The 27,234-nt window shown below is 46.9% G+C and overlaps 1 protein-coding gene across 3 annotated transcripts in view; it reads left to right on the top strand.

The window, feature by feature from the left end:
• cers6 (ceramide synthase 6) overlaps positions 1–27,234 on the top strand; it is a 337,760-nt gene that overhangs the window by 97,351 nt on the left and 213,175 nt on the right. For all 3 annotated transcript variants that reach the window (XM_068034528.1, XM_068034527.1, XM_068034526.1), the window contains exon 3: positions 19,169–19,299. In XM_068034528.1, coding sequence (XP_067890629.1) covers positions 19,169–19,299 — 131 coding nt within the window. The remainder of the gene's footprint in view (positions 1–19,168; positions 19,300–27,234) is intronic.

Here is a 27,234-nt window from a genome sequence, read left to right as displayed (position 1 = left end):
TACGACCAGGTGAGAAAGGTGTCTAGGGGTCCCTCTCAGTAACAGGGTTTAATTTTAAGCACACTGTTTTTAGCTCCCCCTTGGTGAATCCTTGTTCACCGCTTTCCAATCATAAGGCAAAGAAACCAGGACAAACAGGCTTTCTTAGGTTTAAAGAAGAAAAGTTGAAATTTGTTAAACTTGAACTCTAATACCGTTAACACCGATGGATATAAGATGCGCCCATGCTAGCATGCACATGCAAATAGAGACAGAAAAGAGCAGAAGAAAAAAATAAAGTGGAAAAGTTTGAGACAATCTCTGAAGAGGGTTTTTTGTTACAGATCTTCGGGCTGACTGTAGAGTCCTTGATTGTAGGTAGATCTTGCTCTTCGTTGGGGCCAGATATTCTTCTTAAACCTTGTTCGCTGTAGGAGAATTTTCTTTCTTGGGGTTCATGTGTCTTCAGTGGATTCACAGGCTTGTGAGAAAGCGATAGGAGCAGACAGGAGAGAGATCTTCTCAGTCCAGGAGCAAACAGTCTTTCTCAGTTCAAACTCTCTGTGGCCAGTTCAAAAGAAAACCCTGGAACAGCCAGTTAGTCATGTGACCAGCTGGTCTAACCCATCCTGGCCCTTGTGGATTGTATCTTCCTTAGCAGGCCCTAGAATGTGCTTCCTCACCTTCGATGTCTGTTAGTATGTAAATGTTCTTTTCCAGCCATGGCTGATCTGTTTAACAAGTCATTTCCTCGCTCCAACAACAGTTAAAAATCCATGTTGCTGACAAAATTGATGTGTCTCATTCTTGGCAGGTGGGGGCCTGGCATGACAACAAGTTTTGTTAAATGTTGCCACAGAGGCAGATGGTGTATTTTGGTGTGTGCTAGAGTGAAAAGTGAACTATTAATAACCATTTTAACTGGAATTTTACTATTTTTCCAGACTTTTATCTGGAAAAACTGGTAGCCAGTAATCTTATTTTGCATAGACTTTTAAAATGCATCTTTGAATATTCAAAGGAACGTGATTCTGCTGTTGAAAACACATCACTTGCACTGTGGTGTTGCACTTGCAACATTTAAAAAGTATTTAGATGAGCATTTGAAACGTCACAGCATACAAGGCTACGGGACAAGTGCAGGAATATGGGATTAGAATAGTTGGGTACTTGATGGCTGGCACAGACACGATGGGCCAAAGGGCCTGTTTCTTTGCTGTATAATTCTATGACTCTATGACTCTAGCTACTTTATCACATGCTATATACATAACAGTCTCCCCCATTGTCCACAAGATAGTCCATCTTGACAATATTCCTTTGCTAAAACCGTAACCAAAAACCATAATACAATTCAGAGTTAATGTTTCTTCTTGCAATGTTTTCTGAATGTTGTCTTCTCCTGTATATGAAAATCCAAATTTTTACCATGTCCCTGGGTAAATGATGAGTCTTACAGTCCCTCTGGCTTTTGCATACCAGTAGATGTGAATTGTAATTAATTTTGTTCCTCTGTCTGTGGAGATTCCTCATTGTTATCCATGTGTGAATTTTCAAACTCAGTCTTTGAATCAGTCCATTCAGATTTCACCTTCTGAACTGTATCCTGTTCCATATTTTCAGGTTCTTCATTGTTTAAGTTTGAAAAGTATGTCCCAATTAATTCCACAGTTAAACCGTCTTCCTCCTGCTTAACTGCAGATGTATTTTTATGTTTAAGTCCATTCCCCAGACTCATATATTTTGGGTTCTCTTTTTGATATAGCATGTTTAAAATTGCTTCTTTCTGTGCCAACAACTCTTTTATTGGTTAATATTTTCTTCAACCAATTTAAGAAGATTGTTTAATTGGCTTTTATGTTCAAGAAGAAATATTTGATATTCCTGTTTGGTCTAGTCTTTAAACAGTTTATAATCCCTAGTTTTTCTTGATCCCAGTCATAATGAGCCTTGTTCAAAACTCTGCAAGTGCGGTCGATAGCCTCTTCATTTTGGACTTCCACTTTCTGTTCTAACACTTGCATCTCACGAATAGCATCATTCCAGTCACTTCAGGGTTTCAACTGGTTTTTTGTAACCTGTCCATTTGCTTGAGTTTCTGCTGCTGTACCTTGTGTTGTAACAGCATTGGCTGGCACCTTTGATTTGGTGTCAGGTCTCATGAACCCTTTAGGGTCAGTCTGAAGTTTCAGTCCTTGAGGAGAGCTTTTACTTTGATGCTTAGATACGTTTGCTGTCTCTGCAAAGTCCATTAATGGGGTAGATACATCTGTGTCTTTACTTAGTTTACTCTCTAGCCCAAGAGGGTTACAAATAGATGAGGGGTCTTTACATACAGGAACAGTTCCCCTACTCTTGCCCACCATCCCCCGCGATATAATTTCCTAATATAAAATCAACCTGATTAATGGGTAATTTCGACACAACACCAATACCAACAATAATAGACCCTTTTACTAAAGCACAGTTTAAATTCACTGTTAACAATGGGATGGGCATACAATCTCATCGAAGAAAAGTCTAAATCTTTCATTACATGCAAGATCATGGACAGCGAGCAAAACCGCAGTGAAAGGTCTGTTAATTTATTCATGTTCTTTGTTTAGATATTTAAAGTTGGGTCCCATCACCGAGAGGCGGGGGGCCGCCATGGAGCTTCGCCACTGCCGGGAAGATCAGGCCCAGCGATCCTGGTGTCGGGCCCCATGGCGTGCTGCTGCTTGTGCGACGTCTGGCCCCCACCCCCTGCCCACCACAGAGCCTGATGTCAGGAACTGAACATAATTCAGCCCTAGGAGTGCTGCGAAGGGCGCAATGGAATGTGCTTTACCCTCTAATCACTCTCCTCTCTCATGCAGATCAAAGACAAGAACAGCCAGCTGCAGAGACTGGGGGACAGCTGTCCACCTCTGAGGAGAAGGAGGGGACCTCAGAGGGTTCACCGCACATCATTCTCCCCAATCCTTCATCAGTGCAGTTAATCTCATGTCAGTGGGTATCCGTTTGTCCGTAGATTTGGGATCACAACCTGGTGAGCACACCATAGGCCCACCTGAGCTGCTGACGGAAGCTGTGACAGCCGAGACCACTCACACTCAGAAGATTGTGGGAGGTCAGGACAGTGCTGAGCCTCAGGCTGATGACGTGCCTCTGGAGCTGCAGCTTGAGGTGGGAGAACAGCTAGCGGAGCTCCAAGAGGCTATGCGCTCCCAAGCGTGGATGACGGAGAAGTCCAGCCAGCTATGAACGCCGCCACATCATGTGCATGCTTGGCTTCCACCATGGAGAGAGCAGTGACCTTCTTGATTGTGTTTTTTGAGGAAGTGACAAAGATGATTGATGAAGGAAGGGCATTGGATGTTATCTATATGGACTTCAGTAAAGCCTTCGACAAGGTCCCTCATGGCAGACTGGTACAAAAGGTGAAGTCACATGGGATCAGAGGTGAGCTGGCAAGATGGATACAGAACTGGCTCTGTCATAGAAGACAGCGGGTAGCAGTGGAAGGGTGCTTTTCTGTATGGTGGGATGTGACTAGTGGTGTTCCGCAGGGATCAGTGCTGGGACCTTTGCTCTTTGTAGTATATATAAATGATTTGGAGGAAAATGTAGCTGGTCTGATTAGTAAGTTTGCGGACGACACAAAGGTTGGTGGAGTTGCAGATAGCGATGAGGATTGTCAGAGGATACAGCAGGATATAGATCGGTTGGAGACTTGGGCGGAGAAATGGCAGATGGAGTTTAATCCGGACAAATGTGAGGTAATGCATTTTGGAAGATCTAATGCAGGTGGGAAGTATACAGTAAATGGCAGAACCCTTAGGAGTATTGACAGGCAGAGAGATCTGGGCGTACAGGTCCACAGGTCATTGAAAGTGGCAACGCAGGTGGATAAGGTAGTCAAGAAGGCATACGGCATGCTTGCCTTCATCGGTCGGGGCACAGAGTATAAAAATTGGCAAGTCATGCTGCAGCTGTACAGAACTTTAGTTAGGTCACACTTAGAATATTGCATGCAATTCTGGTCGCCACACTACCAGAAGGACGTGGAGGCTTTGGAGAGAGTACAGAAGAGGTTTACCAGGATGTTGCCTGGTCTGGAGGGCATTAGCTATGAGGAGAGGTTGGAAAAACTCGGATTGTTTTCACTGGAACGACGGAGGTGGAGGCGCGACATGATAGAGGTTTACAAATTTATGAGCGGCATGGACAGAGTGGATAGTCAGAAGCTTTTTCCCAGGGTGGAAGAGTCAGTTACTAGGGGACATAGGTTTAAGGTGAGAGGGGATGTGCGAGGCAAGTTCTTTACACAGAGGGTGGTGAGTGCCTGGAACTTGCTGCCGGGGGAGGTGGTGGAAGCAGGTATGATAATGACGTTTAAGAGGCATCTTGACAAATACATGAATAGGAAGGGAATAGAGGGATACGGTCCCCGGAAGTGCAGAAGGTTTTAGTTTAGGCAGGCATCAAGATCGGCGCAGGCTTGGAGGGCCGAATGGCCTGTTCCTGTGCTGTACTGTTCTTTGTTCTTTGTTCTTGGAGAGCCATCTCCAGTCAGTTGATGCCGGAGATGCATGCGGACCTGCTGCCATCGTCACCTCCGTGAGCTCTGTGGAGCAACGGCTGGGCGAGAGGGGTGCGAGGCACCTGGACTCACTGCCAGGTTCTCAGACTCCTCAGGTGAGCAGGGAGGGACAAGTGTGGCCTGAAAGGGTAGAGGGGTGGCTGCCTGATGCATCTGGGGACTCCTCTCAGTGTGTCCCTGGCGTGGACAGTGGTTCCTTAGCCCCTATGTCAGTGACACCAGTGCCTCATGTAGCCATGTTGTACGAGGTGACTCCTGCAGGTGCAGGAGACTCTCAATATGCTGGGGTTCTCAGGCAGCCAGAGGACGACTGCTAAGGTCATCGAAAGCCACGGGGCAGCCTGGTCAGCAGCATGCCTCCACTGTTGCTGACAGTGCAGGGGGAGCATCACGTAGAGCACTCGTGAGAGATTTAAGAAGAGCACCTGGCACTTGGGGTTCACGGTTCTACTTTTTGTAAATCTTTTTTATTTTTCAATAAATGTGGACTGTCGCAAGGCAAGAAGAATCCTTCAATTTCTTGCAGGCTGCTGGATCTTTAGCAGCACCCTGGCTGCCACAAAAGGTGTGATGGGAAGGACCACACTGCGTGAGGTCGAAGCCTTCCCCATTCCACTGTCTAATGTCTTAATGGGTGCAGGTAAATGGTAAAGGCAATAAAGGAAATGGCAACAGGGCTGCAGAAGGCTGTAGCTTTATTGGATTGTATGGATCTGTCAGTAAGGATCGTTTGAAATGTGCCAGTACTAGTGCGTCAAAATGTCCTGATTGTTCAAAGCTTCTCCCCTCTGTAATGCCAGGTTGTGCAGAGCACAGCACATCACCACAATATGTTAGACCCTTACTGGGGTATATTGAAGGGCTCCACCAGATCTGTCCAGGCATCTGAACTGCATCTTCAAAAGCCCTATGGCCTGCTCGATGGTTGCTCGAGTTGTCCCCATGGCAGGTGTTCATCTCTCCTCTGCATTAGTGATTGGGTACCACACAGGCGTCAGTAGCCACATCTTCACTGGGTAGCACTTCTCACCCAGTATCAATCCTTGAAGGCGGCAGGGGGCCTGAAAGAGGTCTGGCACCTGGGACTGCCTTACTGTGTTGGCCTCGTGACTGCATCCTGGGAACCATGCACACACCTGAAGAAACCATTTGCGGTGATCACAAACCAGTTGTACATTGAGTGAGTGGAAGGCCTTCATGTTGATGAAGGGAGTCTTGATGGTCACATGTGCGCAGTCGATGACACCCTGCACCTGGGGATCCCAGCGATGGCTCTGAATCCTACAGCCCTCTCAACTTGACTTTCTGGGTCTGTATGAAAGTGCATGCTGGCCCACTTGAAGATGGCATTGGTGCAGTGATGAACCATGACTGGGAGATCCAACATATATATCCAGAGGATCTCTGGAGTGATCCTGAGTAATAGAAGTTGAGCGCCACGGTGACCTTCAGGGCCGCAACTTCCCAAAAGGCTCAGCTCGTCCTCCATCATGGCGCACAGTTCTGTGACCACTCCCTGGAGAGGCACGGACTCCAGGGACACTGCTCTCCAACATTTGCAGGAAGCTGAACCTCTGACGGAGGACTCTCTCTGGTGGGTAACCTCTTCTGTGCACAAGAGGCTGGTTGCATGCCCCTCTGTGTCCTCCTCCTCCATGCCCCATCCAAGGCTGAAGCTCTTGGTTGTCTTCAGAATACTTCTGGTGGACTGGCTGTGGCTGCAGCTCTCTCCCTCTCTGATGCTCCTTCTCACTGGAGGTCTGAAAGCCTGAGTGAATGAGGCCCATGGCAGACAGCTGCACTCAGTTTCCAGGACCTCTCACCACTTGCTTCCACCCCCACCCATCCCGGCTGTATTCACACAAGCGCCACTTCCAAGATGGCACTCAAGTGGTATGCCCCCGCTGTGCTGACAAGTTTGCCCCTGCTCCCAACTGCCACTGGCCACGCTGTTCCACCCTCCCTGCCAAGCCACACTACTGTTCACAATGGCTGCCATCTGGAGCCAGCACTGACCTCCTGCTGACATACCACCTCTTTATACCTGGCGAGGCACTGAAGCCCCGCTGTTCTCATGCACACTTTGTAAATTTAGAAATCCCTAGCAAAATAGCCGTCAATTGCCTGCTAAACAAGCTCAATTACATTCCCGTTGTGTTTCAGCGCGAGGTCCCCCCGCCGGCCCAGCCATGCTTTGCAATATCCGGTTGCAACATAAAGACGTTAGGCTTCCCCCCTGATGCATTTCTTCGTGATGTCATGACTCCTACCGCTTCCCAACACATCGCTAAAAGGGCTGGTAAAATCCAGCCCCTGAAAGTCCAACATACTTCTGGCCTGCCGCCCACGTTCTACCCTCCGTAAACCAAAGCTCTGCTGCCCATGTCCTAACTTGCACCAAGTGCCGATCACCTAGCATTCTTGTGCTCGCTGACCGGTTAAGCAACACCTCAATTTTAAAATCTCATCCTTGTTTTCGGACCCCTCCATTACTTCATCCCTCCACATCTATATATTCTCTTCCAGCCCCACAACCCTTTGAGATACTGGACTTTTGAGTATCCCTGATAATCACTCCACCATTTTTGGCCATGCCTTCAATTGCTCAGACCCTAAGCTCTGAAATTCCCTCCCTAAACCTCTCTGTCTCTCGACCTCTCCTTCCTCCTTTAAGATATTCCTTAAAACCCACCACTTTGACCAAGCTTTTGGTCAGCAGCCCTAATATGTGGCTCATTGTCAACTTTTATTGCAAACACTCCTATAACGTTAAATGCTTTATAAAAATACATGTTGTTGTTATGGAGTAAGATTCCAAACTTGCAATTGTTAATTTTCAGTACCAGAGTGGTTGATGGGCAGTAATGAACAGTTATCTCGTTGTTAAGAGGGCACTGAGACTGAAAGGGAAAAGTCTAGGCTTTCTGTGGTGAGTTTGGTTCATATCTAATGCACAAGTATTGCAAGTTCATCCCATTCAATGCATGTCAGTCAAGAGGCAGACAGTGAGATGCCATTTTTGCGAAGCTAACAGTGGAGCAGCGCAACTCAGACAGAAACTTTTGGATTTTTGAGTTTTACCACAAAGTGTTGCTGGCGAGCTCAGTTGGCTGGATGGCTAGTGTATAGTTTAGAATAACACCAACCGCACATGTTTAATTCCTGTTCTGGCTGAGGTAGACTTGGAGACCTGCCTCTGTTGGTGGAATGCAGTTGTTACAACTGCTGATCCAACAGAAGCAGAATCTGTATTTTACCTGAGGTTGTAGTACCATTTTTGCATAAATAACATTGAGCTCAATTAGCATGATGGTTATTTTGACAGGAAAGTCTGGGCCATTATCCCCATATGCAATTGATGTCAAATTTTGTTTGATAATGCTCCTGTTAAGCATCTTGGGACTGCTTACTGCATTTAAGGCACTATAAAAATGCAGGTTATTGTTGCAGTATTGAAGGCAAATGAAGAATACCATATACTCCTCTGGTACATCTGGTACATCTTCATTTGGAGTATTGCAACCAGTTTTGGACCCTGAACTTGATAAAGAATATTTAGGGATTGAAGAGAATGCAGAGGCGATACTAGGACAATATCAAATATTTTGAGCTCTTCTTCTCCTTATCTCGAGAGACAATGGGTAAGCGTCTGGAGGTCGTTAGTGGTTTGTGGAGCAGCGCCTGGAGTGGCTATAAAGGCCAATTCTCGAGTGACAGGCTCTTCCACAGGTGCTGCAGAAAAATTTGTTGGTCAGGGCTGTTTCACAGTTGGCTCTCCCCTTGCGCTTCTGCCTTTTTTCCTGCCAACTGCTAAGTCTCTTTGACTCGCCACACTTTAGCCCCGCCCTTATGGCTGCCCGCCAGTTCTGGCGATCGCTGGCAACAGACTCCCACGACTTGTGATCAATGTCACAGGACTTCATGTCGTGTTTGCAGACGTCTTTAAAGCGGAGACATGGACGGCCGGTTGGTCGATACCAGTGGCGAGCTCGCTGTACAATGTGTCTTTGGGGATCCTGCCATCTTCCATGCGGCTCACATGGCCAAGCCATCTCAAGCGCCGCTGACTCAGTAGTGTGTATATGCTTGGGATGTTGGCCGCCTCGAGGACTTCTGTGTTGGAGATACGGTCCTGCCACCTGATGCCAAGTATTCTACGGAGGCAGCGAAGATGGAATGAATTGAGACGTCGCTATTGGCTGACATACGTTGTCCAGGCCTCGCTGCCATAGAGCAAGGTACTGAGGACACAGGCTTGATACACTCGGACATTTGTGTTCCGTGTCAGTGCGCCATTTTCCTACACTCTCTTGGCCAGTCTGGACATAGCAGTGGAAGCCTTTCCCATCCGCTTGTTGATTTCTGCATCTAGAGACAGGTTACAGGTGATAGTTGAGCCTCTGTAGGTGAACTCTTGAACCACTTCCAGAGTGTGGTCGCCGATATTGATGGATGGAGCATTTCTGACGTCCTGTCCCATGATGTTCATTTTCTTGAGGCTGATGGTTAGGCCAAATTCGTTGCAGGCAGCCACAAACCTGATGATGAGTCTCTGCAGACACTCTTCAGTGTGAGATGTTAAAGCAGCATCGTCAGCAAAGAGGAGTTCCCTGATGAGGACTTTCCGTACTTTGGTCTTCGCTCTTAGACGGGCAAGGTTGAACAACCTGCCCCCTGATCTTGTGTGGAGGAAAATTCCTTCTTCTGAAGACTTGAACGCATGTGAGAGCAGCAGGGAGAAGAAAATCCCAAACAGTGTGGGTGCGAGAACACAGCCCTGTTTCACGCCACTCAGGATAGGAAAGGGATCTGATGAGGCAGCACTATGCTGAATTGTGCCTTTCATATTGTCATGGAATGAGGTGATGATACTTAGTAGCTTTGGTGGACATCCAATCTTTTCTAGTAGTCTGAAGAGACCACGTCTGCTGACGAGGTCAAAGGCTTTGGTGAGATCAATGAAAGCAATGTAGAGGGGCATCTGTTATTCATGGTATTTCTCCTGTATCTGACGAAGGGAGAACAGCATGTCAATGGTCCATCTCTCTGCATGAAAGCCACACTGTGCTTCAGGGTAGACGTGCTCGGCCAGCTTCTGGAGCCTGTTTAGAGCGACTCGAGTAAAGACTTTCCCCACTATGCTGATCAGGGAGATTCCACGGTAGTTGTTGCAGTCACCGCGGTCACCTTTGTTTTTATAGAGGGTGATGATATTGGCATCGCGCATGCCCTGAGGTACTGCTCCCTCGTCCCAGCACAGGCAAAGCAGTTCATGTCATGCTGAAAGTATAGCAGGCGTGGCACTCTTGATTATTTCAGGGGTAATGCTGTCCTTCCCAGGGGCTTTTCCGCTGGCTAGAGAATCAATGGCATCACTGAGTTCCGATTTTCTTGGCTGTACGTCCAGCTCATCCATGACTGGTAGAGGCTGGGCCACATTGAGGGCAGTCTCAGTGACAACATTCTCCCTGGAGTACAGTTCCAGGTAGTGCTCAACCCAGCGGTCTATTTGCTTGCGTTGGTCAGTGATTATGTCCCCTGATTTAGATTTGAGGGGGGCGATCTTCTTGATGGTTGGCCCAAAAGCTCTCTTAATGCAATCATACATTCCTCTGATGTTTCCGGTGTCTGAAGCCAGTTGAATATGACTGCATAGGTGTTGCCAGTAGTCATTTGCGCAGCGCCTGGCTGTTCTTTGTGCAGTACTTCTGGCTGCTTTAAGTGCTACGGATGTTAACTCGCTGGGGGCTTTCTTGTAGTTCAACAGTGCAATGCGCTTAGCGGCTATGACAGGTTCCAGCTCTTCATTATGAGATTGAAACCAGTCTGCATTCCTCTTCGCACGTTTGCCGTAGGTGGTCAAAGCTGACTCATAGATGGCGTCTTTGATGTGGACCCACTTGGTCTCAGCATCCCCTGTGGGAGTGTTTTGAAGGGCTTTTACAAGTGAATTTAGAAATTTTTGTAACAACTGTGGATGAGAAATTCTGCTCGTGTTGATGCGTGGGTGGCCCTTTTGCTTGGAGTGATGCAGCTTCTTTGGTTTGATTCTAACCTTGCTGCACACCAGGGAGTGGTCGGTGTCGCAGTCCGCACTGTGGAAGCTGCGTGTGATTTGAACACTGTTTAAGGAGGCTCGCCTTGTGACGATGAGGTCTAGCTGGTGCCAACGACGCGATCTTGGGTGCCTCCATGAAACCTGATGACAGGGTTTAGTGTGAAAGAACGAGTTGGTGATGCAGAGGTTATGATAGGTACACAACTCGAGCAGTCTCTGCCCGTTCTCATTCATCCTTCCAACGCCATAGCGCCGAAGGCAGGAGGGCCATGAGTCATGGTCGGCCCCAACCTTGGCATTAAAGTCCCCCAGCAGGAACAGGTGTTCGGTGTTGGGGATGCTACTAATGATATTATGGAGTTCCTCGTAGAACTGGTCTTTAGCTTCAGGTGGGGTGCAGAGTGTTGGAGCATACATGCTGAGTAGGTGTACTGAGCCAGAGGCGGTGAGCAGTCGGATGGACAGTATGCTTTCCGAGCCATTTGAGGGAGGCTCTATCATGCTGAGTAAAGAGTTTCTGATGGCGAAGTCCACTCCATGCTGTCTTGGTTCTTCAGGATCCCTATCCTGCCAGAAGAAGGTGTAGTCTTGCTCTCTTCGAGATCCACTCGCAGGGAGGCGTGTCTCCTGAAGTGCTGCAATGTCTACATTGAGTCCACTGAGGTTGTTGTTAATGATGGCGGTCTTCCGAGAATCGTTGATTTGTGTAAGGTCTTCCGACAGGCCAGGACACACAGTTCTGACGTTCCAGCTGGCAAAACGAAGGGCTGGTACCTTCTTTCCTTTTTTCATGTTGTTTGGTGCGGTGTTGCAGTCCACTTTTCGGGCAATGGCCCTGAGCTCCAAGCACCCGTTGAAGCAGGTGGACTGTGGCGGGACAGAACCTTATTGACCGGGGGCTGCCCGGTTTGAGGCGGGCGGTAGCTGTCCAGTGAGGTGCGATGACCTCTCCCACCGACAAAGGCAACCCGTGGCGCCCAATCTCTACGCCAATTGAGCTGGCCTTATAACCCGTAACTGCTGCCTTCCGTGTTGTTACAGTCGCTGTGAGATGACTATGGAGTGACCTGTCCATGGCGCATGCCTGGGCGAATGTATGGAGGTTGAGAGTTGCCCAAGCATCAATACCCCCCTCTTGGCCTTTCTGGTGGGGTCCAAAGGAGTGCAGAGCACGACGTTTGGCACTGGTATGGCTGCAGGAACTGCCGGAAACATGCCAAAGGTGATACATGACCGCCTACGGGGTTCCGCTCCGGATTTTCTGTTAGATTAGATTAGATTTAGATTAGATTAGAGATACAGCACTGAAACAGGCCCTTTGGCCCACCGAGTCTGTGCCGAACATCAGCCACCCATTTATACTAATCCTACACTAATCCCCTATTCCTACCAAACATCCCCATTTGTCCCTATATTTCCCTACCACCTACCTATACTAGTGACAATTTATAATGGCCAATTGGGTTTACTCCCTTACCCTTGGTCTCTCCCGAGACGCCCACAAGGCAGTGGGGTTGTTAGGGCCCCTACACAGGGGTAGGAGGATGCCGTTGGGGGAAGGGGGTGCGAAGGGGAGCTGGGAAGGGGGCTGTAAGGGGGTGGGGGGGGTGCAGGGGAAAGGGGTGTAGGGGGAAGATGGTGCGAGGGGGGAGCTTGGAACGGGTTGCAAGGGGGGAGGGGGTGGGGGGGGTTGCGGGGGGAGTGGGTGAGCTGGGAGAGTGAAGCTGGGAAGGGGAAGGGGGGGAGGGGAAAGAGGGTGCAGGTAATAGACCATTTCCTCAGTTCCCACCATCGACATGGGGAAAGCTCATCCGCATCCTCCGGGAGGTGAGCGACATCCTCGGACGCCGGTACCAGCAGGAATTCGCCGACATTGCGCTGCAGATGCTCTCCAAGCCATCTCCCGCGGGCGCTTTGAAGTTGTGGCCGAGGAGCCATTCGTGGCTTTTTGCGTGTTCGGGGTACCTTTTTCGCAAGGCTTCCCCTCTGTAGTAGTCTTATTGCCCTCGGGTCCTGCTGCTCCTTCTTCTCTACAAATGACTTACCGCACGCCGTGGCCGCGGGCACTCTGGACGGTGTAGACAGCAGGATCGGAGATCAAAGTATCACCAGCTGTACTATGCAATTTCGTCCGGATTACGTTCAATTCCATTGAGTGCTCAATGAGGAAAACAAAGAGCAGGTTTGGCTGGGGGAGGGCAGTGGGCCCAGTTAACATAAACTAGCTGTTAACTTGTAGTTCGGGCTAAAATGAACTGATTAAAGAGCCAGGGGAATTTAAGCAGTTTAAGAGGGTAGATTGGGGGAGAAAACACTAAGAATGGGAGCAAGTGGCCATGGATAGAGTTGAACAGCAAGGGAGCTTCCCAGGGAGCTTATAGCCCAGGAGCCATCTTGCATCTTAGTAATAAGGATAGTCTGTGATATTTGGGGTTATTTTGCTGAAGTACAGGCTGAGAGGGGATACGATTGATCTTTTAAAATGAAGGGATCGGATCCATTGTGGTTACTTGAACTGGAAGGGATGGTAGGTCTGGAGGTTGTGCCTACAGATACCAGGTGGTATGACTTGACACAGAATCATCATTTTCTGGAGCAAATGTAAGTAACATGTGTTGCGTATGTAGTTACCAGAGTCCCTTAAAAGGGATTTGACAAGTTCCTGAGAGAATATTGCCAGTTATGGGAAGTTAGTGGTTTAGATTATGATGTGTCTGCACTGAAACCTCAGAGAGTAGGGGAGGAATTGCCTAGAGGTTTTCCTGAATTGCCCACTTTTCTTGGTCTGTTCCAAGAGGTGAAATGGCAGCATGTGTGTCTATACTGTCTACTGGATGAGGCGAGCTTGATGAGCATGTTATTCTTTTTGTACATTTGTTTGTGCAGACTGGCAATTGTGTCTGGGTCCTCCCTGGTGTGTGGCTTAGAGAATTAACCAGGCAGGAGATCAGCATAGGAACATTCCCCATTCTGTAACCTCCCATTGGAGAATTCATCTCTTTTCTGTAAGAACCAGTGCATAAATCAGAAAACATAATGATGGCCATAAAACCATTGTCAACTGTTGTAAAAACCCATCTAGTTCACTAATGCCCTTTAGGGAAGGAAATCTGCTGTCCTTACCTGGTCTGGCCTACATGTGACTCCAGACTCACAGCAAGGGTGGCACAGTGGCGCAGTGATTAGCACCGCAGCCTCACAGCTCCAGCGACCTGGGTTCAATTCTGGGTACTGCCTGTGTGGAGTTTGCAAGTTCTCCCTGTGTCTGCGTGGGTTTCCTCCGGGTGCTCCGGTTTCCTCCCACATGCCAAAGACTTGCAGGTTGATAGGTAAATTGGCCATTAGCAATTGCCCCTAGTATAGGTAGGTGGTAGGGAGATATAGGGACAGGTGGGATGTGGTAGGAATATGGAATTAGTGTAGGATTAGTATAAATGGGTGGTTGATGGTCGGCACAGACTCGGTGGGCCGCAGGGCCTGTTTCAATGCTGTATCTCGAAACTAAACTAAACTAAACTCTTACATGCCCTCTGAAATGGCCCAGCAAGCCACTCAGTTGTACCTAACCGTTACGAAGTCAATGAAAAGGAATGAAACCGGATGGACCACCCAGCATCGACTTAGGCACGGAAACGACAACGGCAAACCCAGCCCTTGTCGACCCTGCAAAGTCCTCCTTACTAACATCTGGGGGCTTGTGCCAAAGTTGGGAGAGCTGTCCCACAGACTAGTCAAGCAACAGCCTGACAGAGTCATACTCAAAGAATCATACCTTACAGACAATGTCCCAGACACTGCAATCACTATCCCTGGGTATGTCCTGTCCCACCGGCAGGACAGACCCAGCAGAGGTGGCGGCACAGTGGTCGACAGTAGGGAGGGAGTTGCCCTGGGAGTCCTCAACATTGAACTCTGACCCCATGAAGTCTCATAGCATCAGGTCAAACATGGGCAAGGTAACCTCCTACTGATTACCACCTACCGCCCTCCCTCAGCTGATGAGTCAGTACTCCTCCATGTTGAACACCACTTGGAGGAAGCACTGAGGGTGGCAAGGGCACAAAATGTACTCTGGGTGGGGGACTTCAATGCCCATCACCAAGAGTGGCTCGGTAGCACCACTACTGACCGAGCTGGCCGAGTACTAAAGGACATATCTGCTAGACTGGGTCTGCGGCAGGTGGTGGGGGAACCAACACGAGGGAAAAACATACTTAACCTCGTCCTGACCAATCTGCCTGCCGCAGATGCTTCTGTCCATGACTGTATTGGTAGCAGTGACCACCGCACAGTCCTTGTGGAGCAGCGCTTGGAGTGGCTATAAAGACCAATACTAGAGTGACAGACTCTTCCACAGGTGCTGCAGATAAAATTGGTTGTCAGGGCTGTTTCGCAGTTGGCTCTCCCCTTGCGGTTCTGTCTTTTTTCCTGCCAACTGCTAAGTCGCTTTGACTCGCCACACTTTAGCCTTGCCTTTATGGCTGCTCGCCAGCTCTGTCGATCGCTGGCAACAGACTCCCACGACTGTTGATCAATGTCACAGGACTTCATGTCGCGTTTGCAGACGTCTTTAAAGCGGAGACATGGACGGCCGGTGGGTCTGATACCAGTGGCGAGCTCGCTGTACAATGTGTCCTTGGGGATCCTGCCATCTTACATGCAGCTCACATGGCACTATCACCGTGCTAAATGGGATAGATTTCAAACAGATCTAGTGATGCAAAACTGTGCATCCATAAGGCAGAAATGTACTCAACCACAATCTGTAACCTCATGGCTCGGCATATCCCCCACTCTGCCATTACCATCAAGCCAGGAGACCAACCCTGGTTCAATGAAGAGTGCAGGAGGGCATGCCAGGAGCAGCACCAGGCATACCTCAAAATGAGGTGTCAACCTGGTGAAGCTGCAACAGAGGACTACTTGCATGGCAAACTGCATAAGCAGCATGCAGTAGACAGAGCTAAGCGATCCCATAACCAACGGATTAGATCTAAGCTCTGCAGTCCTGCCACGTCGTGAATGGTGGTGGCCAATTACACAACTAACTGGAGATGGTGGCTCCACACATATTCCCATCCTCAATGACGGGGGAGCCCAGCACATCAGTGTGAAAGATAATGCAGAAGCACTTGCAACAATCTTCAGCCAGAAGTGCCGAGTTGATGATCCATCTCAGCCCGCTCCTGAAGTCTCCAGCATTACAGATGCCAGACTTCAGCCAATTCGATTCACTTCGCGTGATATCAAGAAACGACTGAAGCCACTGGATACTGCAAAGGCTATGAGTGCTGACAATATTCCAGCAATAGTACTGAAGACCTGTGCTCCAGAACTTGCCGCACCCCTAGCCAAGCTGTTCCAGTATAACTATGACACTGGCATCTACCCGGCAATGTGGAAAATTGCCCAAGTATGTCCTGTACACAAAAAGCAGGACAAGTCCAACCCGGCCAATTACCGCCCCATCAGCCTACTCTCAATCATCAGTAAAGTGATGGAAGGTGTCATCAACAGTGCCATCAAGCAGCACTTGCTTAGCAATAACCTGCTCGGTGATGCTCAGTTTGGGTTCCGCCAGGGCCTCTCAGCTCCTGACCTCATTACAGCCTTCGTTCAAACATGGACAAAAGAGCTGAACTCAAGAGGTGAGGTGAGAGTGACAACCCTTGACATCAAGGCAGCATTTGACCGAGTATGGCATCAAGCAGCCCTAGCAAAACTGGAGTCAATGGGAATCAGGGGGAAAACACTCTGCTAGTTGGAGTCATACCTAGCGCAAAGGAAGATGGTTGTGGTTGTTGGAGGTCAATCATCTGAGCTCCAGGACATCACTGCAGGAGTTCCTCAGGGTAGTGTTCCAGGTCCAACCATCTTCAGCTGCTTCATCAATGACCTTCCTTCAATCATAAGGTCAGAAGTGGGGTTGTTCGCTGATGACTGCACAATGTTCAGCACCATTCGCGACTCCTCACATACTGAAGCAGTCCGTGTAGAAATGCAGCAAGGTCTGGATAATATCCAGGCTTGGGCTGATAAGTGGCAAGTAACATTCGCTCCACACAAGTGCCAGGCAATGACCATCTCCAACAAGAGAGAATCTAACCATCTTGCCTTGACATTCAATGGCATTATCATCGCTGAATCCCGCACTATCAACATCCTAGGGGCTACCATTGACCAGAAACTGAACTGGAGTAGCCATATAAATACTGTGGCTACAAGAGCAGGTCAGAGGCTAGGAATCCTGCGGCGAGTAACTCACCTCCTGACTCCCCAAAGCCTGTCCACCTTCTACAAGGCACAAGTCAGGAGTGTGATGGAATACTCTCCACTTGCCTGGATGGGTGCAGCTCCAACAACACTCAAGAAGCTCTGAAGAACACTCAACACTCAAGAAGTGTTCTGAAGAAGGGTCACTGACCTGAAACGTTAACTCTGCTTCTCTGTCCACAGATGCTGCCAGACCTGCTGAGTATTTCCAGCATTTCTTGTTTTTATTTATGAAAAGCTGAGGCCTCAGTGCAGATTCGGGGGGAACTTTAATCGATATTAATGATCTGCACTTTGGTACACAGGGTATGATTTTAAAATTTGGATAAAACCCAGAACTTGGAAATGTGGTAAGCAGTGAGAAGGATAGTAACAGACTTCAGGAGGGCATAGACAGTCTGGTGAAATAGGTAGACAAATGGCAGATGAAAATTAATGCATTTTGGTAGGAAGAATGAGGAGGGGTAATATAATCCAAATGGCACAATTTATGAAGGGAGCAGGTACAGGGCAACCAGAAAGTGGCAGGATAAGTAAAGATTAAAAGATTTGCAGGATCCTTAGTTTGAGTAATAGAAGCATAGAATATAAAAACAAGGAAGTTATGCCAAACCTCAGCTGTGGTACTGTGGCATATTCTGGGCACCACACTTCAGGAGGGATGTCAAGGCCTCTGAAAGGGTGTGGAGCAAATTTGCTAATAAGGTACCAAGAATGAAAGATCTCAGTTATGTGGAGAGACCAGAGAAACTGGAGGTATTCTCCTTAAAAATTGAGAGTCTGTTCCTACCAATATGCATGATATTTCATTTATGTATTATTTGCAAGATTTGACTATTTCAGTGTTCTCCTGGTCAGCATCCCATCTTCCTCCCCCAATGAACTTGAGATCATCTAAAACTCTGCTGCACATATCCTAACTCACAGCAAGTCCTGTTCACCCATTGTCCCTGTGCTCACTGACCTACATTTGCTCCCAGTTCAGGAATGACTAAATATTAAAGTTCTTCTCATGTTGAAATCCTTCCATCCCTCACCCCTCCCTATCTGAAATCAGGAGTGTGAGCACTGTGCATTAACTGAACTTGGTACTATGAATGCTGTGAGTGTTCCAAATTTAGGCTTATGAGCCTTGTATGTTCTTTGAAAGCAGTAGTGTTAGCACCGAGTTCTGGAGCCTGATTGACAATGACTAGATCAAATTACACAATGCCGAAACCTTGAATTACTCTACAGAAGGCAGGATCAAATTACACATTCCAGCCAAACTGTTTGATCCCCTTGGAGGCCATGACACAACTATCAGAATTCTGGCCAGCCCACTTATGGTGCTAGTAAACGCTGCCAACTTTTTGTCGCAAGTTTAGTTCATGTCAACTGTGCAAATACAGCAAGTTCATGCCATTCAGTGCATTCCAGTGGTGAAGCAGACAGTGAGGTGCCTTTTCTTTTGTAGCTAATGGCAGAATGGCACAACTGGGTCAGCAACTTTTGGATTTTTGAGTTTAACCACACATTTGCCCCTCATCTAAAGTTGCTGTAGCATTTTTACATAAATAATGGCGAGTGGTATTAGCCTCATCATTATTTTGGCAGGAAAATCTGGGCCATTGTTACCACTGCCCATGATGAATCAGACTATTCAAAAAGAAAAGCATATCTTAAAAGGGTGGGAAACAACTATGAACTATCGAATATATTGTTTGTGTCATCATCTTCATAATTCCACACATTTCAACTGATCTCAGAGCAGCAGAGTTGATATTGCAGCTGGAAAATCCATTTTTACACTCCCAGTTATAGATTACATTCTTCCAGCTGGGGTTTTTGTTTTTACACAATTGGTTGTTTTTGTGGGAACCCTTAACATTCCTCCTCTACATAAAAGATGCAGTATAATTTTAAGTTGTACTGATTTCCTGTTTAATAACATATGAAATTTAGAGTAATTTAAATAACTAATTAGAAATGAACAACTTATGAAAATGAAAGATATTGCCATTTCATTTTTCATTTGAAGAAAAAGGGACTGAGAAGAAAGTGGACTTTGGAATTCCATAAACCTCTCCATTTCCTTCTCCTCCTTTAAGGCCTTGTTTAAAACTCACCTCTTAACCTTCTTACATCTCCCTCTTTGCCTCAGGGTCTATTTTTTGATGACACCTTTGTGAAGCACTTTGAGATGTTCTTCTATGCTAAAGGTGCTCTATTGTAAGTTGTTGTTGTTGTTGTTGAAGAAGAAATTCTGAATTGGCTGATTTGTTTTTTTTTAGCATCCGGATGAAAAGAGACTGGAAGGACTTTCCAAACAACTGGATTGGGATGTCCGCACAATTCAGCGTTGGTTTCGGCAGCGTAGGAACCAGGAAAAGCCCAGCACCCTTACCAAATTCTGTGAGAGCATGTACGGATTTAGTCTGTTGTGTTTTACTTACACAGAATTAAAGAGAGTTTATAATCTGACACAATTATAAAAGTGTTTTATTTGCTGTGATTAAGTTAGTTATTTTGTTAGTTATTCTTCTGCTTTAAATATTGGAAGTATTAACATATGTTACAAATATAGTTTTGATTTTGTTGTGAGATAAAGTATGACAATCAAAGGAGTATTACTGTTTCTCTGAGATTGCTATGTTGGAAAGCACAGTGATGATGAAACTGATGTGATCTGAATTGTCAATACAGGCGAAACTAATGGAATAGATTATCAGATGTAAATTTGTGGATTACTTGTATGATCTCAATGTAGGAAATAGCAGTCTGCATGGTTTTGGAAGGAGAATTTCTGCTGACCAACTGGGGACCAGTGCTCCTGGCAGGCTTAGAGGCAGTAGCAGCCACAGATCACCCTGTAAAGCTGGTCTGTGACCACAGGAACTGAATCTTGCAGTTCCTGGGCAGCTGTCATGACACCTTTATCTTGTGAGAATTCCAGGTTTTGCACCTCTTCAGGTCCACATCCAGACTCCATGGGTGGCTGCTGGGTGATCAGGGTTCTCCCCTAAGGAGGTCGCTGACCCCCATTCAAGACCCCGACACTGGGGAGAGGCCCTACAACCAGAGCCATCTCCTAACACGGGCCTGCATTGAACAGACCAGTGGCCGCTTGAAGATGTGCTTCCGTTGTCTTGACTGATCAGGTAGTGCCCTCCTGTACGAGCCAGTCGGAGTCTTCCATGTCATGGTCGTGTGCTGCGCCCTGCACAACATGACACTGCAAAGAGGCCTGATGATGGATGAAGAGGAGGAGCTGGAGGCCACTCAACCTCAGAGGAGGAAGAAGTGTAGGAAGATGAGGAGGAAGGGATAGCTCCAGAGGTGGCCAGTTCTCAGGCAGCAGAGGATGCCTGGCCATGCCATCCCATACCTCAGGCTGACATGGCAGCAAGGTGCCATGCTGATTTAGCAGCACTTCACCTGATCGCCCCCGAGCCCTTGTGGCTGATGACCCCACAACTCACCTCCCAGCATGCCGAGCTATTTTTCTGCCATGTCCCAAAACTGCGAGGTCCCATTGGCAGCAATGAACATGCATATGGAGTGTTCCTCCATCCACCATTGTTCAACATCACAAGGCATGGGCACTTAATATTCTCAGGACCCCACATCCCGTCACCCGCCCCACAATGTGACGTCCCCCTTTTGAGATGAGACAGCACACCTGTCAGAATGGTGAAATAAAGAAGTTATATTGTGAGGTAAAAGACAGTACGTACACATGTAGACAATAGCACCCAGGTGATCCATTAAGTGATTTCAACACCATGGTACTTTCTTCTCCCTAACCCTTCTATGGGGTGCTCCTGCTGTGGTAAGCTGTTCTGCTCTCTGCCACCAGCTGAGATGCCTGTGGCTTCCGTCCTTATCTTGGAGGTGCCCATGGGGACTTTTCTACAGTCAGCAGGGGCTGCCACTGTCACAGGGCCCTGGCACACAGATGGTTCCTGAGTTGGAGGGGGCAAGGGCTGTTAGTGGTGCACCCTGAGGGGTGGCCCCTTCATCTGCCGCTAGGACCGTCTCAGCCCTTTCCTGGTATCCTCCATCCTCCCAGGGCAACTGCCCACAGGTGACTCTGACTCATCCTCCTCATCCTTCTGCTCACGAGTACTGTGAGGTTCACCCAGTGCTGCTCTTTCTATGCTAATCTGTGGCCCAACTGAGGTGAGTGTGTCTGTGCTGGTGGAAAGTGTCGAGGTATGATATGACGGTGCAAGTTCCGTGGACTACGCACCGCGCCGAGGATTTTGGTACTGATACGGCAGGTCCACTTTGGTCCCGCTCTGCTACTGGCCCTGTGGGAGACACAAGAAAATGGTGATGAGAACTGGTCCTACTCAACAGTACCCTTACACAATCCCAACCCATCTGATGACAGCAGTCTAAGATCCATAGCTCACATTGGGCCGGAGTCTCCTCCCTGCCCGTCACCTCAAGAAAGAGCTATCCAGTGACGCTGTTGCTCATGGCCTCCTGTGTCGCCATCTCCCACCGGATGCCTCGACGGCACCCTGGCAATCTCCAGCGCCGCCTCCGTCACTGCTGTCAGCATGTGGAGCTGGGCCATTCCACCTCCTCCCATTTTGCCCATCTCCAATGTATTATGGACTCTGTTCTCCTGCAGGAGTTGAGGAGATAGATTCATGAGTGGCTGCCCTCCCTCATCTCTTCCAGCACGACACACACGTGGGCTGATGCTCCCCTCGGTGATGTCCCCATCTGAATGTTGCCCCATATGTGAGGGTGGCTGTGTCTCAGTGTTGTGACCATTAACCTACAATCTGAGGGAGAACTGTGGCCATTCTGTGAGGTCAGCTCTTGTGAATTCTGGTGCTTAGAGAGTTGGTGCCCAATGCAGCGAGTGCCACTGGTCACTCACCTTGCCAGACCGCAAGAGGTCATTGAACCTTTTTCTGCACTGGACGCAAGTCGTTCATTTGGGTCCCCGGCTGCTGACCTCCGTGGTCATCTTCATCCACGCCCTCTTGGTCCAGCTGTGCAGATATTTCCTTCCTGAGACTGGGAAGAAAAGCAATCTCCTGTTGGATACTGCATCAATTAGTACCTCCAGGGAGGTGCCAGAGAAAAGGGGTGCTGTCCAGGGACGCATGCACATGCCCACAGAATTTCTGAAGGCAACGGTAAGCCCAGTCATGGCTGCTGCTTGCCTTTCAAGATTGCCCTGAGCAACCTGTTCCCATCTTCAGAATGCTTCTGGCACCTCCAGTTAGGCGCCGGACTCATACCCAGGCCAATTAATTGATTTCCGTTTAAAAATAGCGCCATGTCAGCTCTGGGTGTCATGTTCTCGAGTCCATTACCAAAATACAACCCAATAAAACCCTCGTGGTATTTCAGAGAAGAGCCACTAGACTAATCAGTACTCTCAGAGCATTGAGTAATGAGGAAAGACTGGAAAAAGTTTGACCTTTAAGCCTTGAAAGGAGGCAGCTGAGGTGACTTTATAGAGACATATGATTGTAAATGATATAGAAAAGGTAGATCTGGAACACTACTTCAGACTAAATTTCATAGATCACAGATCTGCACTGTTGAGTTGAGACTTCAGATTGCCAGTGCTCTGTAGCATTGGGAGGAGGCTCATTTGGAGCATAAACATCAGCATAGACCAGTTGGGCCAAATGGCCTCCTTCTGTGCTGTAGACATTGTAACTAATCCTACCGTATTTGTTGGTTATCATGTAAAGTGGGAGGAGAGTCCAAACAGTGTTTGACAATTAGAGTGCAATCTTTAAAAGCCAAATTTGAATGCAGATTGCAGCATAAGGCATAAGCATAAGTAAGCAGCAGGTACATAGGAAAGTGCTTGGCTCAATAAGTTGATTGTTAGGTAGGTGTGCTGATAGCAAAAGATACATAAGGACATTTATTTATTTATTTAGAGATACAGCACTGAAACAGGCCCTTCGGCCCACCGAGTCTGTGCCGACCAACAACCACCCATTTATATTAACCCTACAGTAATCCCATATTCCCTATCACCTACCTACACTAGGGACAATTTACAACAGCCAATTTACCTATCACCTGCAAGTCTTTGGCTGTGGGAGGAAACCGGAGCACCCGGCGAAAACCCACACAGAAACAGGGAGAACTTGCAAACTCTGCACAGGCAGTACCCAGAATTGAACCCGGGTCCCTGGAGCTGTGAGGCTGCGGTGCTAACCACTGCGCCGCCCACATTGCAAAGTGTTACAAAAGAAAAGCACATAGTTCAAAACAACGGACTTTCAAAACCTGCTTAAGATGATTAAGCGAAGAGTCTCCACAGGAGAAAGCTGCAAAAAAAAAGTCTAGAGCCTCCTGGAAGGAGGTGTCACAGGCACTGATTACCAATGCTCTCACTGACAGATTATTGCCCCAATGTTCAATGAATCAACAATGACCAATAAAGTAAACACACCAGCCACATTCTCTTTTCTTCCCTGATCACCAACACATTCTTTATCTTCTAAATAAGAATTACATCTGTTGCTTCTAGGATTGGGGCATGCACGCTGATGACTATGGCATGCTGTTCTGGGTTAGGGTGAGCTGGAGGGTCATGAGACTATCGTTTTATCTACAAGGAGGCTCGCTGAGGCGGTCGGCTTGTTCATTTTTTATAGTGAAGCCAGCCCAATGGAGTCAGCGCTCTTCTTCTGGTTTACCTTTCCAGAAGAAGGTATATCCACCACCTTGTTCCTTGAGCTGGCCTCCTCCTGCCCACTCTGTCTCACTCAGGGCAGTGATATCAATATTGTAGCGGCAGAGTTCTCAGGCTATGATAGTGGTGTGACGTTCAGGTCTGTCGCTGCTGGAGTTGTCCATAAGAGTCTTGATAGTCCAGGTCCCAAAGTTCATTTTGTGGGGGTGGAAGATGCGCGTGTGTGGGTTCTTTTAACGTGGGGTGGCCGATGTACACCGATTACCACATGGTCCGAGCGAATCAAGGTCTTTGCCCAATGGCAGGGATAGCCGAGATGATTGGAGACCAGGCTCCACTACACAGACGGGGCCTAATGCAAACACAAGAGTTACATAGTTAACCCTTCACACTACGCTCTGGTTAAGAAAGTGCACTAACTTGGGAACTTACAGTATTCCTCACCATCTACCCTGACAGTAATTACTTTCATTCAGAACCTGAAAGCCCTTTTTCCACTTTTACAGGATGATTACAATAACACCAGATCTCTTACATCAGTTGTGTGATGCCACCTGGGAGACAACGCACACCTGATTCATGCAGTCTTGGTGCAGGAGAAATCTGCACAATGCCTATGAGAGGCAAGGCACTGGAGTGGGGCATCTCCAAGATTAAAGAACGCACCCCCTGGAGCTGTAACCATGGGATATTGTGAGGTTACTGGCACAGTCCCAGTACGTGGTTAGTGGGTACACATTGACTCCAAGCCCATGTATATTTGGCCTACTACCAGGAGAGTAAGGAATCCCTACCACTTGCAAGGTAGCACAGATCTTTCTCCTAGCAGCAGGAAGGTGTGTTCCACTGTTACAGAACGATCAAACAGATACTATAGCAAACACATGTGGATATTTTCCAGCCACAGTAAGTAATGTGCAGGCAGCACATAGTGCAGATAGAATGTCAGAACATTTCAGCCCCCTTCCTGAGGACCAAACACACACATATCCCCACGCCTGAAACCAGACCAACCTCAGGGCTAGATAATGAGACAGCTTCTCATTGCACAATGCTGACAAATACTTGATGCTGCTGTAACTTTATTGCGATACATCATCTTCCTCCTCACAATCTGTCAGCACCCCTGACCAGGGATAGTCCTCACCCTGTCATGAAGGGTCCCTCATCCTCTAGAACTGTATAACAGTGTATGATCTTCACTGCATTTACTTATGCATGTTGTGAATTCTGTATGTATACTGTGTGAAACTATATCCTAGCAACATGCAAAAATTAAATGAAAAGAATTATGATAAGTTCCAGTTTTACCCTTTGTCTTGATCTAAAAACATCTGGACAGATCCTTAGTTCTTCCCTTGATTTGTTCTTAACTAAATCTTGCCAACCTTGTGTTGTGGAAACATAGCAACATAAGAACTCCATTTAACCTATCTTTGCATGAGACCTGGAGAAATGAATCACCTTGTCAACCTCACTGTATCAGTTGGGAGAGATTTCATGAAGGTTAGGAGACACTTCGAATGTAAAGCAGCGTGTAACGTAGTTCAGATTGATGTACCTTTTTGCCCTGGTAGAAGACATAGTAATCCATATTTTTCTTATGGATACAGTGAGGGAGAAATTACAGTTTTTGGGAGCTGCAATTCAAGTATGGCACCAGCATATTTTATGATATTAATTTGGTTTCAATGCCTACTGCGGTCCATCTAGCTGTTTAAGCACATTATAAAATCTTCATTTGATGAAGGCCCTATAATAGTCAATGTAATACACTTATGCAGACTTTATATTTGAGCAGTTGCATAATTAATTATAGTAAAGCAGATTTGTTCAGCAGTTTTACTTGTATACCATGTTCTGGCTTCTGGGATTTTTAAGAAGGACATTGGATGCATCTTTTTATCTTTTTTCATTAATTTATTGAAAATATTGCTTAACCAGCAATCCTCCAGTGAGGAAGATGTAAAAGCCCTTTTGCCCAAATATTATGAATTATTCAGTCAATAAATTAAGTGACTTAAAATGAACTGCTGACTTTCCCAAGCAGCTTTACCTTGAGAGCATTTCCAAAGTACATTCATATGAATAATTAGTAAATTGAAAAGTGGCTTTGAAAAGTGCAATCAGCTATAGTTAGTTATGAATGAGTGTCTATTAGGAGTCTGACATACATCTTTTTTGTGCTTATATAGACTACCACAAAGCACAAAATTAAAAAGTTTTTAATTTATTTTTCAACCATAACAGATAACTAATCCATTAAAATAATTGATAGAAGTGACTATCATTTTTATAAAGTCCTATGTGAGGATTGAATGTTTATTTTATAGTTAAAATTTCTATCTTAAGTGTAACCAAAACAGATTATCTGGTCACTATTTTATTACTATTCCTGGGACCTCGGTCTGCACAAATTGACTGCTGGGTTGCCTAAATTACAATTTTTTTCGTTATTTTTTCATGGGATGTGGGTGTCGCTGGCTAGGCCAGCATTTATTGCCCATCCTTAATTGTCCTTGTGAAGGTGATGGTGAGCTGCCTTCTTGAACCGCTGCAATCCTTGGGGTGTAGGTACACCCACAGTGCTGTTAGGAAGGGAGTTCCAGGATTTTAACCCAGCGACAGTGAACGAACGACAGTATAGTTCCAAGTCAGGATGGTGTGTGGCTTGGAGGGGAACTTGCAGGCGGTGGTGTTCCCACGCGTCTGCTGCCCTTGTCCTTCTAAGTGGTCACGGTCGCAAGTTTGGAAGGTCCTGTCGAAGGACCCTTGGTGAGTTGTTTACACTTCAAAAGTACTTGAAAGTCAAACAGCGATGCCATTTAATAGGGCTGCTGAAGGTGGTCCCTCAATCTACGTGTTTAAGAGAGGACATTACTGGATCGACGAGGTCCAAGATTGCAGGTCGGGCTCCAAATCAATGTTAGAGACCAACTGACATCATGATCTGCCCACTTCATTGGTTGTAAAGCACTTTGATGCATCCTGAGGACATGAAAGGTGCTATATAAATACATTCATTCTCCTTTCTTTACTTATAAACACACTGCAAATGTTTCACTCCATTATCAGTCGCATAGGTTGCCTTGTAAAAAAAATTTGCATTTAATTACTGACTGATCTATTTTCTGTAAACTTTTGATATCAATGATGATTGTGTCTTAGGACCCTGCCCTGCAACTCTGGTTGAGATGACTAGGAACCTTGAAAGTTTCATCGTTAATTATAGGTCTAAGTTTTTTCACTATTGACTAAAATGAATGGAAAGCATAGCCCATAGTATGTTTCATTTAACATGAGTTTAATTTGTTTTTATTTGCCTATCTATTATTAACAGTGTAGGCAATATTTATTGTTTTCTGACATAACCATTGTGGCAGCACTTCAAAAAGTGATCCATTGGTTGTGTAGTGCTTTGTAACCTGCTGAGAACATGAAAGATGCTCATTATTGACAAAATTTAGATACTAGGATGAGTTATAAGTGATGATTATCATCCCCTTTGCCAGGCGGGAACAGAGTGGTAGCACAATTAAAAGATCCGCTCTTACCTTTCCATTTTAACCAACATCTACGTTGACCCCCCCACCATTCCAGACCTTCTATGGCCCTCCGCAGAGATCACTTCCCCTCCCCCCCCCCCCGCAGCCCTTTATCTAAGTTGGACCAGCT

This window comes from Heterodontus francisci, chromosome 7, assembly GCF_036365525.1.
Source record: "Heterodontus francisci isolate sHetFra1 chromosome 7, sHetFra1.hap1, whole genome shotgun sequence".
Taxonomy (NCBI): Eukaryota; Metazoa; Chordata; class Chondrichthyes; order Heterodontiformes; family Heterodontidae; genus Heterodontus; species Heterodontus francisci.
Note: the sequence above shows the minus strand (reverse complement) of the source record. Positions and strands in the feature narration are given on the sequence as shown.